Source organism: Bemisia tabaci, chromosome 10 (assembly GCF_918797505.1).
Source record: "Bemisia tabaci chromosome 10, PGI_BMITA_v3".
Classification (NCBI taxonomy): domain Eukaryota; kingdom Metazoa; phylum Arthropoda; class Insecta; order Hemiptera; family Aleyrodidae; genus Bemisia; species Bemisia tabaci.
The window spans coordinates 33155852-33173116 of NC_092802.1; the positions used below are offsets into that span (position 1 = coordinate 33155852).

A 17265-nucleotide genomic window follows, 5' to 3' on the forward strand; every position below is an offset into this window, starting at 1 on the left:
ATGAGGGGTACTTCCTTCCAAAATGTACTCCAGTATTTTACTACCTTGAGGTATCCCGACGTGTGGTACACTGAGCGCACAGGAGAGAGTATGTTGCAATCTCAGGGTTGCAACTTAGCAGGCAATTCGCAAGCCGCTAGTGAATAGAAAGAATAGCATACAAATCAGATATAAAGGAATAAGTTTAGAATTCGGATTTGCTGCTTTTAATGTGGATAGACACGTTTTCCGCCGTAAAAATATGGTAGTTAAAAGCACACTTCGGAGAGCGTGTACAGAGATCCGTGACCTTAATTGGGTTTAGATCGGACGAGCAACTAAACTAACTCCGCGGTAATGTGTAGAGTATCACACAAGATGAAGGCGCTCCAAGATGAGATCATGTTTTTGAAGGTCTTCATCCGTCAAACCGTTAAAGTGCCGAAGCCGATGCGCAATAATGCGATTTATCGGAAAAACGCTTGAACTGCTTTCAAATGCTGGACATTTTTAATTACCTCCAACGTGTGTATTGATTTGGTGAATACATATTAGTTGATATTTTGATTTTCTCGTAGTGAAGACTATTGACATGTTAACAATTTTGTTACGAGCAATACTGGGCCACTATTGGGAAGTTTGCGGCCTCTTATTTTACGGTTTAGTATGAATATTTAGTAGGTGGAGCAGAAAGCGGGAATATTCGCGGGAAAAGACAAAGATGAGTACTTAATAAATATTCGCGAAGACTAATTCGAATTACTTGGAATCTTAAAAAATCCGAATAAAACGATAATTTATACCTTCGAGTGAAGGGGGAGAGGGATATAATTACCCTTTTGGCCTTCTGAAAGACGCCTCTGTGTGATAAAAAAAAAACTTTGTAAGCTGACCTAGGACAAGGATTCAACTGCATACTGACGGCGAAATGCCAAAATAAGAGCTCAGTCTGAATTCGAATTCAGAGCCTTCTTAGTCCTATTTTCTTCTCTACTGTCTCACGTTCTCAACTTTCGGTATTTGGTGTCAGTGCCAGTATTAAACTCTTGATTTCCCCTGGAGGAGGAAATGTAATTTAATATTATCTTTTTTTCCTCGTGACAATAGAGTATTTCAAACGGGACAAAGATTATATCTGAAGTATGAAGTTAAATTTCAAAGTTGTTAGTGTTTGGATATCATCCTCTTCCACTCAGCTCATATTTTTCATACAACGTCAGTGGAAAACTTAACAGACACAATTATCTGAAATAATTGAAACGCAGCAGATTTTTTAAATTATTTAATTTTCCCAGGGGGAACTTATTAGAACTTTGCTCTGTAGTTTTTTTCTGATTTTATTCGGGGTTTCTTTCAACAGACCAAACAGATTTGAAAAAATCAGCCAAGGCAAGCGTTTTTAACTTTAATCAGCCAAATTTTGCCTCGGAAATATTTCAGTTCATTGTCACTCTAATCGATGGATTTTCTTTTGTTGCAGGTTGTAGTTCCGGAGATAGTGCCGCAGCAATATTGGACGTGCCAGAACTTCTTGTGATATTCACATTCTAAAATGATATCTACGTGTAAAAAATTTGATTCTCGATTAATTTTTGTGGTGTTAGAAAAATAATAATAATAAAAAAGTGCGCGGCTAAATCCGATGAAGTCTTTCGAGCATGTTTTACTCCTCGCGACCAAGTAATCCAATTTACCCAGTGTCTTTCACATTAATCCAAGTTACGCATTTGTTATTTTCGCCGTTTCGTCGTTATTTAATTTAAGTCCGACAAATTTATTCGGATCTCAGTGTTTTGTTTCGTGTCGATTTTCGCGTCCTTGTTCTTGTTTTTTCCGGTTCTTGTTGTCGTTTTTCGAATCTTCGTTCTCTCTCGTTATTTTTCAACGGTTGTGTCCCTCGAAGCAGTGAGAAAATAGCATCCGGATTTATGGCTATTCAGATTTAGTGTTTCGATGTTACCGTAAGGCTTTTCAACCATATTTTTTTAAGCCGCGTGAGATTTTAAAGTTGGAGTGCTGGTGATCTAACGCGGATTAAGAGGCCACCAAGCAGCAAATTGTATTTTTATTCGTCCATGTCAAGGTAAGAATCATTATTGACTGTTTACTTTGATGGACTAGAAGAAATTAGTAGGTAGTGGTAGATTCAGAGAGAGGTCATTTTGAAGGATTGAATTAAGAATGTGAGGAAGACATCCTCCTTAACATTTAATTGTTGGAGGAGTATTTATCTTGTGAGAGGAACTGTCCAAAAAAAATTTTTCTTATTCTACTTTAAGTTTCTAAGCACATTTGGCCCATAGATAGAATATCTTATGACTAATGGAAAATTGAGAAAATTTATTTGGAATTTACTTCTTTTGAAGTCGTGCACTACAATTCATTTGAAAGAGGCTACTTTTTTTCTCTCTTGCTTTTCCCCTTCTTCTCTCTTTCCCATTCTCCTCTCCCTGCTATCGCTCTTTCTTTTGATTCCTTTTCCTCGCTTCCGCTTTCTAATTTATTTACCATCTATATTTTTTTACCTTGTTTGTTTATTCGTTTATCTTGCGATCCGCCGTGCGACTGCAGCCTAAAATAGTGTAATAATATCCCAATGGCGCGGCGCCTCACTTTCTTGAGCATAGGTTTTGTTTATTCTAAAACATCGCACTATTATACTCGTATTTTCTACATTAATTATTTTTCTATTATTTTTTTCTTCATTTTTTCCTCTTTTTCGTTTGTTAGTACAAAAGCAAAAGACACAAACTGAATCGCTAAAATCAAATGAGCGTCCGAGTAGGTATAGCCTCCACCCACTCTTTATCAGAGCCCGCTGTGACATCATAACATTTTAATTGTACGAATTGATTTTGATTAAATGGACTAGAAAATGAGCAGAGTTGTCGAATTTTGACATGATGCCAACTTTTCCTTTGTCGTGTCAAAACTCCATAGTTTTTCGTGTTAATTCGTTGCACCCTTGGAAGCAAGATTTCGGCAAACCTTTGTTGAGTTACTTGAGTGTTTAAGTGTGCAGTGCTCTTAATCAATTTTTACGAATCACCTATTTGTGTATCAAATCGCAAAGTTCCGGAAATTTTTAAATGGAGATCAAATTTATGCGCACAATATATGGGTTAATCGCCGTTCTGGTGAGTGAAATTCTTGCACTTTGGCATGGCGTTCATTTGAAGCGTGCAAGAATGAAGAGATAATGTTGGGTCTGATTAATGTGCCACTTTTAAATGTAACATTTCTGACCTGAACGGTTAAACAACAACAGCTCAAATGGTGTCCTTAACTGTAAGTCAGCTGTGTGGACCAACTCCGTAGTCATATCTCATACATCTCTGCGTCGTTTCACATTCCTTTTTCAGAACTAGTAATGCTACGAATCTTCAGATTAGTCCTATATTATCCTTGACCCATTCGTCGGTTTCTTGAATTTTCTTAATTTTATTTTAGCAATAAAACTATACTCTCCATATTAATTATTACAACATAATATTGCAGCTGCAACCATTCATTGTTCAAGTTTTTATGCCAACATCATGCGTGCGATTTTAGCAGCATGAGTATGAGTATTCAATAGTTTGAAACACGAGGCATCTTTTCTTGCTGGTATCAGATTAAAAAGACAGGATAGAAAATTCTGTGGGGGAAGGCGCAAGGACTCATTCACCCTTCAAGATGGTGGTGTTCTGGTGTTAAGTGACTGCATACTATTACAACTTTCCGGAAAGGGCAACAGCCTTTTGGAGGCACCAGTCCGGGCCTTTCGGGACCTCCCCGTATTTTTAGGCGAAAGCGCCCTTCCCCTAACCCCCGTTAAAGACAATTTCCAACCCTTTTTCTCTATATTTTCACATTTTTAGACTTTATTTTTCCGTCCGTGAAAACTACAAAGAAAGGTTGATAAAATTTTCAAGTTTCACCAACGATTTGACTACTTTTTTCGCTCTCGATCAGTGCACGGAAAAAATCGAAATTATCCTAATCCGTTGTTTGGGCATGTTTCCATCTATTACAGCACGTGCTTTGCTCACAAGTGGATTCAATCGGTACCAATACAAATAACCCAAAGAAAAAAGGAAAGGCATCTCGGAAAGACAAGGAAGTTGAAGAAGAGATAATTTCCCACGCAGATGATTACCTCAGAGCGCTAGAAATTTTCAATCAGACCGACATCAGAACTTTCGAGATAAGCTGCGGCCTCCTTGCAAGCTCTATTAAAGCTCTCATAGTAACATCTGTGACTAATTTCGGGCGTGAGTATAGCGCACCGCTCTTCGTTTACCCAACATGGAAGCCGAAACGTGTTTCCGGAAGTACGTTTAAGATTTCCCCCAAATAGCGACAGCCAGACTGGCGAAACTGATATCGACGTGGTCATCCAAAGAAGAGATGGAGCTCTTTTCGCGTTCAAAAGCTGTCTATCTCGTGGCCACGAAATCGCTGCTGAAATCCTGGATCGGATAGGAATGAAGAACGAAACAGGATTATTTATCGAAGGTCTCGGTCTGCCCGTGGCTTACAAGGTGGTCATCGGTATCGAGTTTCATCAAGACATTTTCAAATTTTCGTTCCTTGAGGATGGGCAAAACCAAACACAACCTCTGATTATAGAGGTAAAGAAGGTGACATTGGAAAGTTGAAAGTTCCATCGAGGTTTCCGTGAAAACAAGAGGAGATGATGCATACTACCTTTACGCCTTCAATTTGCGAAGTAGGCCAGAAAACATCCTTTGTGTAGTCGTTAACTGTCCAAGGATGTGTGTCTCGCATTGCCCAAAACTCTTGCACATTAATATTGCACTGGAAAAAAAAAAACAAAAAAAAACACACACACATTGGATCTAGAGTCCAGACTCTTAAAAACATCGACAAGAAAAAATACTCTTGATTCAATCGGATTTTTGCTTAAATCAAGAACCAAGCCTCTTAATTTGAGCGGATTTCCTTTTGATTTAAGCAAAAATCTGATTGAATCAAGAGTATTTTTTCTTGTCAATGTTTTCAAGAGTCTGGACACTAGATCCAATGTGTTTTTTTGTTCCAGTGTAGCCTACACCGCCCGCCTCCATGGACCTCTCCTCCGAATGCCTACGATTAATGTTTGAAATACTTATAAAGTTTTAGAGGAAACTTCTCGCTTTTGACAATTATAAAACATCAATTGTAACTTCCAATGCAGAGGCCAGTTGAGGTTTTTTTTTATGCTGAACATTTGAAGGAGGTCGCAAATTAATCGGAGCTATATCTGCGGTTAGGGCCGCTCGAACGAGCTGCAAGCGTGCTCTCGACGCTTGATTAAGAAACGTGAAAAAAAATCCTAACAGGAGTGAGCTTGCAAACTTCGCCTCTCCTGCTCTCATTTTCCGCTTGTTTTTTTTCTCCCGAACTGACCACCATTAGAAGATTAAAATCGATACAGCTGCTCAACGCTCGCAAGGAGAATGGGAACACGTCCAGGTTTTAAAAAAGGTCGAGCGAGATCGCCAGAACCTGGGATACCTAATATCAAACGTAGCTACACGGAAAAAAATTAAATTGCTGATTCAACGATTCAATTGCTAAAAACAGTGAGTGCAATGTTTCAATGTAGATTTTACAACAAAAAAAATGCTACTTTAACCACCCCCGTGGTTAAATTAGTTTACAGTGTGGTTAGAGTAGCATTTTTTTGTTGTAAAATCTACGTTGAAACATTGCACTCACTGTTTTTAGCAATTGAATTGTTTAATCAGCAATTTATTTTTTTCCGTGTACTTGCAATCATATCTCTTTATTGGTTGAAAAGTCGTTTCATTGACGCTCTATATTAAGGAACGGAAACCAACACATGAAAATGAAAACCAAGAATATGGAAACAAGCAAAATTCCTGGAATATTTTGGGGTGGTTTCAACGCCCTTTTAACCAGGAGATAAAAATAAAAACTATCTCTTTATCTATATCTTTTTTGCTATCACAATTGGGGTCTAAGGGTTCTTAATTTGTGTTGAGTTTGTTGTGTGACTACTTTTGTTTCCTTTTCAAAAAGGTGGTTGAAACCATCCCGAAACTTTTCAGGTATTTTTTTCTCTAGCCTTGCACAGAAATCTGCACAACTGTTTTAATCTAAGTACTCAATTGAATTTGACAATAGCTGATGTGGCTTGGTTCCTTTCTGCTTCACGTGGTCCAAATCAACGGAGGGAGGAAAATTTGCCTTTGGTTGCTCCGCACCAGCTTCCCGAAAGGCCGGCAACAAGTCGTCGCTCCTCTGACGTAAGAGCGTATCTCAATTTCGACGTGAGCCCTAAAAAGCATGGCTTTATATGCAAAACGGGGCTCACATGGAAATTGAGATACGCCCTTTCGTCAGACCAGCGACGAAGTTAGCTTTCGAATATGTTTGGGGCGAGACTTTCGGTCCGAAACCGACGCTCTTTGAATCTCTTCCAGAGATTTCTGAGCACTTTGAGGTTGCTTTATCGAGCAGCTCGTTTAATCACTTGGCCAAGTCGTCCGAAATGTCGCGGGCTCGTCCGTTACGCTGCAGTGAAATTGACCGAATTTCCAACGTGACATCGATGGTTCAGTAACCTCTTTCCAAAACCGCGCTACGGCTATTGTTTCGCGGGACACAATGCCTTAAACGCGGCGCCATTGTTAACCCGACGCCGCACAGTGGACAGAGTCAATGGAGATGTTGCATGTGTGAGGAATTAGCGATTTAACTATTGATTCTTATGTGAAAGTTCGCGAGAAACATGATGGTGCCACTGGTTTTCTCTGAAATCAACTCCCAAGCTCAAAAAAAGCTCTCAAGTTGAGGCCAAAATGGAGGGGATATCCCACGCTATCCTGAGAGTCCACCTCTACATCAAGACAAACTCTCCATGCAAAGATAGGGAGCAAATACATTAGCAGGGTTGCCGTGTTTTCAGTTTTAGAGTCCCCAAATAAAGTGGCAGCCCTGTCAATGTATTTGCTCCCTATCTTTGCATGGAGAGTTTGTCTTGATGTAGAGGTGGACTCTCAGGATAGCGTGGGATATCCCCTCCATTTTAGCCTCAACTTGAGAGCTTTTTTTGAGCTTGGGAGTTGATTTCAGAGAAAACCAGTGGCACCATCGTGTTTCTCGCGAACTTTTACATGAGAATCAACAGTCAAATCGCAAATTCCTCACACATGCAACATCTTCATTGGAGAGGTCGGACAAAATGTGGAAACTTTAGAAAGCTTTTAACTCCGTATATGTAAAGTTTGAGGTTCTAAAGGTGGATCCATTGGTTGCCGCGTAAAATATTCTTCAAAAGCACCCCTTGAAATTTAAAATATGACGAAATAAACTTAAAAGTTCTAGTCAAAAATTCCATGTCCGACCTCTCCAATTGACTCGATCCACTGTGCGACGCCATTGTCACCCGACGGCGCTAACGATCAAAACCGCGATAGTCCGGACCACGTTGGAACAATCCAACAGATTTTTCTCCGCCCTTAATCAACGCAATTGCCTCGGCCAACAACCAAATGCAGGCTTTAATCTAATGAAATTTCCACGAAAATCACTACGAAGTAATTTGAATGGATCTGCAGAATGATGCGATTATGAGAAATTAATGCTGCTGTGCTAAGGAAAAACGCTGTTTGAGCGTTTGAGAGGTGCTAAATTTCCTCTCACGAAACGTTTATTTTTGCGGAGAAATATGAATATTTTCCCTTGATATTTTTAGGAACTTCAAGAGAAATTGCGAATAAAATTCTCGGAAAACTTGGAAAAAAAACATTCATTGGTTCATCTGGAAGCCCGTTTTTATCAAAAGAAATTTGGCACCGCCTATAAGGCTCATACGGCGTTTTTACTCAGTAAGACAGAATGAGAGGCGTGAGTCACATTAGGGTTGAGATTTTTGTGTAATTTTATTTCAAAGTAAATACTGACCCAAAAAATTCAATTTTTAGTTTCTCGTGAAATCAGTTTAACCTTCTTTGAGCTGTAATCCTCAATGTTACTCAATAAAAAAACACTTATGCCTCAAAATCCCAAAAATGTCACTTATATACTTTTTGTCTTTTAATTTTTATAGGAGACCTCAACCGTTTTAACGAATACAAAAGCTTGTAATCTGAACATTCCATATTGCACCCATTCGTTCATCTACGAAAACGATCTACAACTTTCTGTAATACATGCGTCTTCTAAATCAACACACGGCAAAAATGCGTCACCTTCGTCGAAAAATCCGTCCTCCTCCTTCCTTTCCTCTTTTTTCAATAATGTGTCCTTCTCATTTTCAAGATTTTTAAAAATTCTTTTACAAATTTTTTTGTTCCTATAATCGATATTAACTCCAGAATTACTTACGAATAATGATTCAAAGGGGAATGAAGGGAAAATACGGGTGGAAAATGTGATAAACACTCTCTAGTGACGTATAAAAAATATGAAGAAGAATACAATATTATACATATACAACATAACATTATAAAATACTCGCTGAGCCATGCATGTACTTGAAAGTATTTCGATAGAACAGCCCTAATCAAGTATTAATGTACGGAGCCGAAAAAAGATCAGTGGCGTGGCGTGCTTTGCGATATATTGATTGATATGCCATTTAAACCTATGGAAAAGGATCGATAATCAGGGTGTTCGCAGCGAACACCTTAATAATCGATTCTTTACCATAGGTTTAAATGGCATATCAATCGATATATCGCAAAGCACGCCACGCCACTGAAGAAAGATCCATCTGCAAAGGTATCCAAATGTGCGTACAGAATTAGGTTCTGGTTTCAGTTCCGATGGCTGACTTAAGTAGATCAGAAACTTACAAGAAATCGGAAAATTTGGTTGTCCCTCGAGTGAAAAATTAGAAGTAGTTCAAGGAGTAAACTGATTTTACTGATTTTAAAAATGCGAATTTCCGAAGTTGTTATCAAGTAAATCACGGATAGAAATAATAATTCAGTACATCAATTCGTGCGTCATTTTGGTTCCAAGTACCAGTAACATTAATTCATGGGTGAAAATTTGAATTCAGAAAACGAAAAAATATTTGACTGAGATATACTGCAAAACTAATAAAAGATCCAAAATGTCGAAAGGCACCCCGGTGTCCTCCGCCAACACGAATGTTATGCGTATTTAATCTAATATTTTTTGAATAGATGTGAAGAAAAGAAAAAAAAGAAAGAAACAAGGCAAATGAAATATTAAAAAACCATCCAACAATTGAAGAACTCTGTGAGCTCGTCTAACTGTTCCCAGCTAAATGCATTTGTTAGAATAAGAATATCCTGATTATTTATATATTTGACTATTTTATCTTGGAGGAACCATGGTAGATCGGTAAACTGCGGAAATAGAAATTCAAGTATTTTTGAAGCTACTTTGGAGACCCGTTTCCTCCTAAATCCCTCGGTGATTTTACTTTTCAAAATATCACCATAGATTGAATATGTCTCTGCGGTAAATGTTTTCAAATTTTTGTAGACGATGTTATTCTTAAGGATGCCTGAGGTACTTTGTGTCATAATCTCAAAAAGACTTACTTCTTCAACGACAAAGTCACTTTTCAAGTTCTGGATTTCCTGTATGCAGTCATTCTTAAAGACATCCAGCTGAAAATATTTATAGGCTCTTCTTGGTATCTTTGGGCCCACCGAGCCATATGCTACTTCGATTTTAATGATTTGACGAGCGAACATTTTAAGGAAAGCCATAGAAGCGGGAAGATTTTCCTCAGCATTATTACGGAATACAACGAACAAGTCTACGGTGGGATGAAAAAGTTTATCGATGTATTCTTGAACCTCGGATGTCCGGGTGACATTGAAATCAGAGAAAGAAATATTAAGAGGGACCTGAAAGGTTTCATAAAAGTCAAGCTCGAAAGGGAACAAGTCGTAGCTCATATTGGATGCCAGTCTCAAAAAGTCCTCAAAAATACAGTGGGCTCCGAATCTCAGTAGAATGTCGATAGACTCTTTTCCACACATTTCCAGACACTCTTTTCCAGACATTTCCATCGCGTAGTGCAGTGGAGTTTTCAGATCGTTGTCGGTGGCGTTGACATCAGCACCACTTCCGAGGAGCCCTGACATAATTTCCAAATATTGGCGGCGCGTGCTGAAATGAAGCGCAGTCTCCTTTTTATCTGTTGGTAGTTTAGCATTCACTTGCGCTCCATGATTTAATAAAAATTCAGTCATAGGCCAATTATTTTCATCAACGGTATAATGCAACGCTCTTGTTCTTTCCATGTCCGCTCCATACTTTAAGAGCAGTTCGGCCATATCTACATTGACAGTGTCCAGCACAGCAGAAAAAGCTTCTTCAATTTCTTGGGCGGAGACTCCTTTTTTTATTAGCCGCTCGCTCAGCAAGTTATGATGGAGGGTAATAGCAAAACTTAGAAACGAATCGCCGCTGGGAGGGGAGTAGGAATTATACGGCTTGTATACAACGGAAATGCCAAGAATGAGGAATTCTTCAACGACGGCTAAACCCTTTTCATCCATGGCACTCAAAATGTTTCTACGAGAGCAGTAGGTTTGCAATTCGCGAATTCCAATGATCTCCTCGCTGGACCACTGTTCGCTCAGTGGCAAGAGTTTTCTGAAGTCTCTTTCTGCACCGAACTGATTTACGTAAAGCGCGACTTTTCCCTCTTCCCGGTGATACGGTTCCACAGGTGTCAAAATCATACACAGGCCGTACTTTGCGTTTGCCTGGAATTTAGTTTGATCGCTCATTATTTCAACATCGTTGGAACGCAGACACTCGAAGATCGGATGATGTTCAACCAGTTGAGACGGGACCAATGCGTATTTCTTTTCTTCATTTCGGGGTTCTCTCAAGTGAGAACTAACGCCGGGCTTGGTTTCATCGCCTGACTTCAAGTTTTCCTCCGATTTGATGCGATCCCACGATAACGACTCTCGGTCGAAGAAAACTAGAATCTCCGCTAAAACGGCAGTGCCAGTCTTTGGGAACGATGGTGTCTGAAACAGAGAGGAGATACACAGAAGATAATGAAATACGACCCTTCTTGATTCCTAAAAGGAGGGATATCGATAAGGGCCTTTTATGGCTCCACGTAGAATACGGAAATCATCATGATTTGGTCCATAGGCCACTGGATACGTGTTAAACGGTTGCCTGAACATACGTCTGCAGGCGCATTTAAGCGAGAATGCGTGTTTTTCTATCACTCCGAGGCTTTTTTGACACCGAGCGCATCGTTTAACTAACACCAACTTTTGATATGTTATCAAGGAGGCTTTAGGACACATTTTAATCCTGGTTTGGTTTCAGTTAGATGATGCGCTCATAGTTACCCTGGTTAAAATTGGCAGTAGAATCTGTGTTCCAAAATACCATAGACCTACAGCCGGCTGTAAGATTTCCAATAGCTTCTATAGCCGGCTACACAATTTCTTATAGCCTTTTATAGCTGATGGCGACTAAGCAACAGCCAGGCGATAAAGTGTATGCTAAACGTTACTAATTACGGATGCTAGGACTTATTGAGTTTTTGGAATACTGCTCTCTTTTTGGGCCGTAGTATCTTGATTTATTTTGCGAGGAAAGCTCCGTACTTTTGATGGATGCCTGTCATTACTAATATATTAGAGCGCCTTCAGTTTCATATGATGCTGTGCAATACCTCTGGTGTGAAATAGTTGCTTCAAGCGCCGTGGCACGCTGCGGCGCGGCAGGAGGGCAGCCAGCGCGAAACGCGCATTGGCGCCTACAAACCTAACAGGGATACTTCACGCATTGCGCAACGCGTGAAGTATCCCTGTTAGGTTTGTAGGCGCCAATGCGTCGCCGCTCCGCTTTGTGTTAGGCTCTAATATTTAATCTGGCGGAGTCAGCGTTATTCAACTCATGATTTTGAAATGTATGCACATCCTGTATGGATTATTCTCATTTTAATTGATGAAAAAAAATATGTATTAAAGGAAAATATAATGTGTGTTTTGTAAATATTAAGGTGGTTCCGTATCAAACTTAATGATTTCCAAAGCACACAAATTTCTACACAATTTCTTATAGCCTTTATAATCGATGGCGAAAAAGCAACAGCCAGGCGATAAAGTGTAAAGCCCGGCGATAGGAACTATAGCCCGGCTGCATAATTTTTTATCGCTTCGTATAGCCCGGCCGTATGATTTTCTCCGCATTCTACAGCCAGCTATATGATTTTCTGTAGCCGGCTATAAGAATTCCTATGGTGTTTTGAAACGCAGCTCTTATCGCCAATTTTTACCAGGGTAAAAAAACTTTTTTAAAAGTTGACTTTTAAGAGACATTCGCAAAAATCTTAGGGAAACACGTCTCTCCAACTGTATGCACGCTACGTAAATTATCGAGGGCAGTTATTAAGCCTTGTTAAACTCTTACAAGAAGATTTTCTTTAATTGTAGCCAAAAAAAAAACCCTAACGCCGTAATTGAACCGATCGCTTTTCAAATCTCGTAAGCGCCAAAATTGCGAATGCGAAAAAAAAAACAAGAAAAACCGTTTCATTCGCTTTGTTGACATTCTTCGAGTTAAAAAAATGTATGTCCTTTTAGAAGGCTATATTGAAATCAGACATGATTGATTGTACCAGAGAAAATAAAGAGAAAACAACTCCTCCACCACCAAAATAGAGATTGGCGCTTGCGTGATTATAAAAATAATCGGTTCAATTTTGAGTTTTATTCGGCTGTTTCTAAAAAAAATCGGTCTAGAGAAAGTACATTTAGGTCACAAGAATATATGAGTTACTTTTGAAGTTAATTGAAGAATTTTGTGCAATAAGGGCGTTGCTGGCATTCATCGCTGCTGTGCAATCCTGTGTCAATTCCAATGACCACTCAAAAGTAGTGTTATCCTCCATTATTATTTGAATTTTTGGTCAGTTTTCTCGCAAATTATTTCGAATGCACAAGTAAAAGTTTAATAGTAAAATACGTCCTTAATCGCACAATCTCAGCAGCGTTGCATGTCATAAACCCCCTTATTGTACAACATGCCTTAATTTGACAAAAAATAAAGTCAAAAGTATGTCCGAAAAAATGTAACCTATCTATATCGATTATCACTTGATGGGATTTTTGCGGTTGCACTTCCTTCTGACTTCAGCCTTAAAAACATGTAGGGCATCCAAACACCTCTTTTAACAAAGGGGGAAGGGTGTTAAAAGTCGGCCGTATTGCGTGAGATAATACTTGAACGGCATTACGTACTATGAGGAAACGCGAGCAAGTTTGTATACGTGCGATGCTAAAATTTTGAGTCAGCTTTATTTCAAAAGGAAGCAGGGAGTTTACTAACTCTCAAATTGGCTGCAATGATATCAGATGAAATCCAAGTATTGCGCATTTATCCTAATACAATAACATTAATTGGTCCTAGAAGCGTAAGTGCACCACACTAAACTCTAGGAGTTGGAATAAGCTACAAATTTCTCCCTAGTCAATGAGACTGTCTAGTTACAATCTCTAGTCAATCAATGATTGAAAACTCGAGCAACAAGCCGAAATAAATAATGTAATATAGTATTTCAAACTATACATGTAGATTAGAAAAATACAACTTACAAAAACATTAGAAGACCAACTATAAAAACAACTATATTATATTATTTATTTCGGCTTGTAGCTCGATTTTTTAGTCATTGATTATGTCTCTACAGCTTGGCCAGCCAAATCTGGCACTAAATTGTATTTCTCCTTAGTTGTGTACAAAAAGAGACTCACCATTTCTGAATTTCAACCATACACTCCGTGAAAGATCAATACGAAACAAATTCTACTGCGGTTCGAATATAATGGGAATGCACTTCCTACACATGAAACTGCACAAACTCGAACTGTGTGTGTTCGTAAAAGCGCTTGTCAATTTCTTGATTATGAAAGCAATGGCCAACGACTAGTTAGAATGCTGGAAATGGACTTCGACAGAGGATTGAAGCTCAATATTTTGTCACATTCCGGCCAAAGTATCCCAAGCGCCATGCGACGTTTCAAAATTTCCGCCGCCATTTTATTTTTTTTACAGAGAAATTGTTGGTTGAGTCTGTTCGAAAATTTCACTGAATTTTATCGGCAGCACGAAGAAAATTTGGTGAAATTGTTGGGCAACTTCGTTGAACGATTTCTCTGTAAAAGAAATAAACAGGCGGTGGAAATTAATAAACGTCGCATGGCGCTTGTAATACTTTGGCCGGAACGTGACGGTTTCGTGGTGGTTGCGATGAGTCTGTCGGCGGAATTGATAATGATAATGTTGCTTATTATCAGCTGTTTCCAGAGTTGCCGATGGGTTTCTGCCTTGTGAATAATCGCTGAAGATTCGAAGAGATAATTTTTAACATTCTTTCAGTTTAGCGGGCTGATTCCTGAAATTGATAGACAAAGCGATAGACAAAGAAGACATAAGGAGTAAGAAAGCTAGCCTCTTCCTCTTGGTTGAGAGGGTTGCGGCCCCTACATATAAAGGGTAAAATGATGGATTAATTATCGGGTCTCTCATGGGTTGCCGTTGGTTAGTCTATTAGGTACCTCCTTTGTCCATTGCAAACACCCGCTTGCGATAGTATTCCACCATATCTTTTTTGTCTTCTTTGTCGATAGCTTTGTCTATCAATTTCAACAATCAGCCGGCACACTGAAAAAAAATTCTCGGCGTTTTTACCAAGGTCCGTTGGTACTTTTACCATATCACTTTTTTTACCAATTATTGGTAATTTTACCAAGACAGAGGTAAGCTTACCTAAAAACCGGTATTTTTATTGTTTTTTTAGGTAAGAATACCAATTTCATTGGTAATCAATTCCCGGTAACTTTACCATTTTATCTCGGTAATTCTACCGCACAGTCGATAAAAAATATTGGCGTTTTTACCTAGGTCCAGTAAAAGTCACCGAGAGAGTTCAATAATTTTACCGATATTTCTCGGTAAAATTACCAATTCCATGAATGGTAACTTTACCTAGAAAAAACTGGGATCAAATAGAACCCTGAATCCTTGGTAATTTTACCCTTTTCTTAGTAAATACACCGAGATTTTTTTTCAGTGCAGTTTATTTTCAATGTTGAGTTGCAGCAAGTCAGTGGCACCCATTTTTTCCACTCATTTTCTGAAAGCACAGAGTGAACTGAGCCTCTGTGAATTTTTCAGATTTTTTCAAACCTCTAAATGACGAAGAAGTTTCGTTCCAAAAATAGGACCCGTTTGAAACGATATTTTTGGCGGGCTCTGATGACGTAGCTAGACGAGGGAAACGAAGGTGCTTGCTGATTGGCTGAACTCAGCTCTGAGCACCGCCTTGCTACGTCAACTCGCTTATGACTGGCCGGATCTTAATTAGCTTTTTCTTATTTTGGGTTGAGAGATACGATTTAGATTAGTGGTTTACAAATGAACAAGGTGAGTAAAAATATTGTGATAGAGTGAATGAAAGTGAGAGGCCAGCCATGAGATTTTTTACTGAAACCGCGAGTTTTCATGTTCATTTCGTCAAATGATAATAAATTTTAATGGTTACCGGTACCTCTTGAGAAAATAATTCTACTTCTCCGTTTCGTATCTACGAAGGTGTAAGTTTCCACATCATGTTCTGCCCCTCCTACTGAGCACTACTATTGCTCGATGATAGAGCCGTCTCTATGGGCCGCACCTCGGGCGACCGCAGAACCAGGGTGCGGGATCAACTTAATGATGCAAAACTACGTAAAGCTAGGCTTCAGCAAATAAAACTGGGTAGGAATATTTTTAAGGCGATTGAAGCATCGATTATAGATATTACCCCATTTGAAGCAATGGTACAGAATCGATTATTAAGGCATTCGTTGCGAGCACCCTGTCTATCGATCCTTTTCCACGTGTTTAAATGGCAGATCAATCAATACATCGCAAAGCAAGCCACACCACTGGAATACTTTGATTATCCTGATAAAACGGGACCGAAAGTACGTCTGATATCCACGTGAATTAGCTCATCCCTCCGCAGAATGCACTGCGCTTGCACATGCACATTCCACCGCGTTTGACAGGTGCACTGGTGCACAACACGTCACTCCTCTTATGCAAGGTCGTACGTCAATTTCCTATGAGCCTTGTTTTACATATAAATACATACTCTCTGGGGCTCATGCGGAATTCGAGATACGCCCTTACATCGGAGGAGCGGCGAACAGTCCCAATCGTAAACTGTGCCGCTGGCAGCTGTGCCCTTGTTTTCGATCCAATTCCACGCACTGAACTCCAGTGTACATGGATTCTAGCAAATCGCCGCTAGCAAATCTGACGGAAAGGCGTATCCCAATCTCTGCATGAGCCCTAGAAGCATGGATCTATAAGTAAAATAGGGTTCACGTTGAAATTGAGATACGCCCTTAGGCCAAAGTGGCAACGGAATGAGCCGGATAGCTATATTACCGTGCTGAAGATGAACGCCGTAAAAAGCCTTTAGACGTTGCAAAATTCCCATTGGTAATATGCAAATTTACAGAAAAACCAACGAATAATTTATTTCCAGTTTTTGGGAAATTTCATCCGAAATTCACCTTCAAGTATTTGAAAATTTCGAGGTATAATATTCCCAACACTGCGAAAATAAATATTTTATCGAGGTGAATTCGATGACTCCTAAAGGCTCATACGACGTTCTTCCATAGCACAGCGGTAGAAGAATATGCGTGAGAGAGAAGAACACCATGGAAACATCTACATGTAACTGATTTTGTCAAAGTATTTATCTTCAAAGAATTGTTTTACCGTTTTTCCTCGAAAAGGAGGGGTGTCGTCAAGAGCCTTTTTTGAGCCCACCCTGAAATTCCTCGACTCCGCGATTTTTTGGTCATTGAAGATCTATATTTTACGAAATGCATCATGGTTTGGTCATTTCCGATCTATTTCGGGGTCTACCACTGGCCTAAACACGGGTCTGCAGGCCAATTTTGGCGAAAAATGCGGGTTTTTCGGCATTCGACGCGCTGTTTCATATTCGCGCTGATATTCTAAATTGAAATCACGAATAAAATCTGTAAAGATGGATGAAAAATATTCGCAAATATCCTATTTTATATTATATCATTCATATTTTACTAAAGAAAAGGCAGCGTTTGATGGCTTATGCGGCGTTCTTCCCCAACACAGCTGAATACAGGGAAGCGTTAATGACTCTCCGTCAAAGGCCAGTCATCCGTTGCATGCGAGGATTGGTACCCTCCGAAAAGTACTGAACCAAAAAGACATACCTGGCGCGTTCGCGCATCACTTTCCGGGCTCCCTGCTGAACAAACATACGATTTT

At 39.4% G+C, this 17265-nt stretch overlaps 2 protein-coding genes across 2 annotated transcripts in view; one reads left to right on the forward strand and one right to left on the reverse strand.

The window, feature by feature from the left end:
- Glut1 (Glucose transporter 1) overlaps positions 1–17265 on the forward strand; it is a 204750-nt gene that overhangs the window by 87828 nt on the left and 99657 nt on the right. Inside the window, exon 3 of the mRNA XM_072304974.1 lies at positions 1460–2062. The gene's annotated coding sequence lies outside the window, so the exon portion shown is untranslated. The remainder of the gene's footprint in view (positions 1–1459; positions 2063–17265) is intronic.
- On the reverse strand, positions 8357–14271 carry LOC109037488 (uncharacterized). The gene is made up of 2 exons (XM_019052196.2): positions 13707–14271; positions 8357–10958 (listed from the first exon to the last, which is right to left on the reverse strand). The coding sequence occupies exons 1-2, from the start codon at positions 13707–13709 to the stop codon at positions 9168–9170; spliced, it is 1794 nt and encodes a 597-aa protein (XP_018907741.2). The 5' UTR covers positions 13710–14271; the 3' UTR covers positions 8357–9167.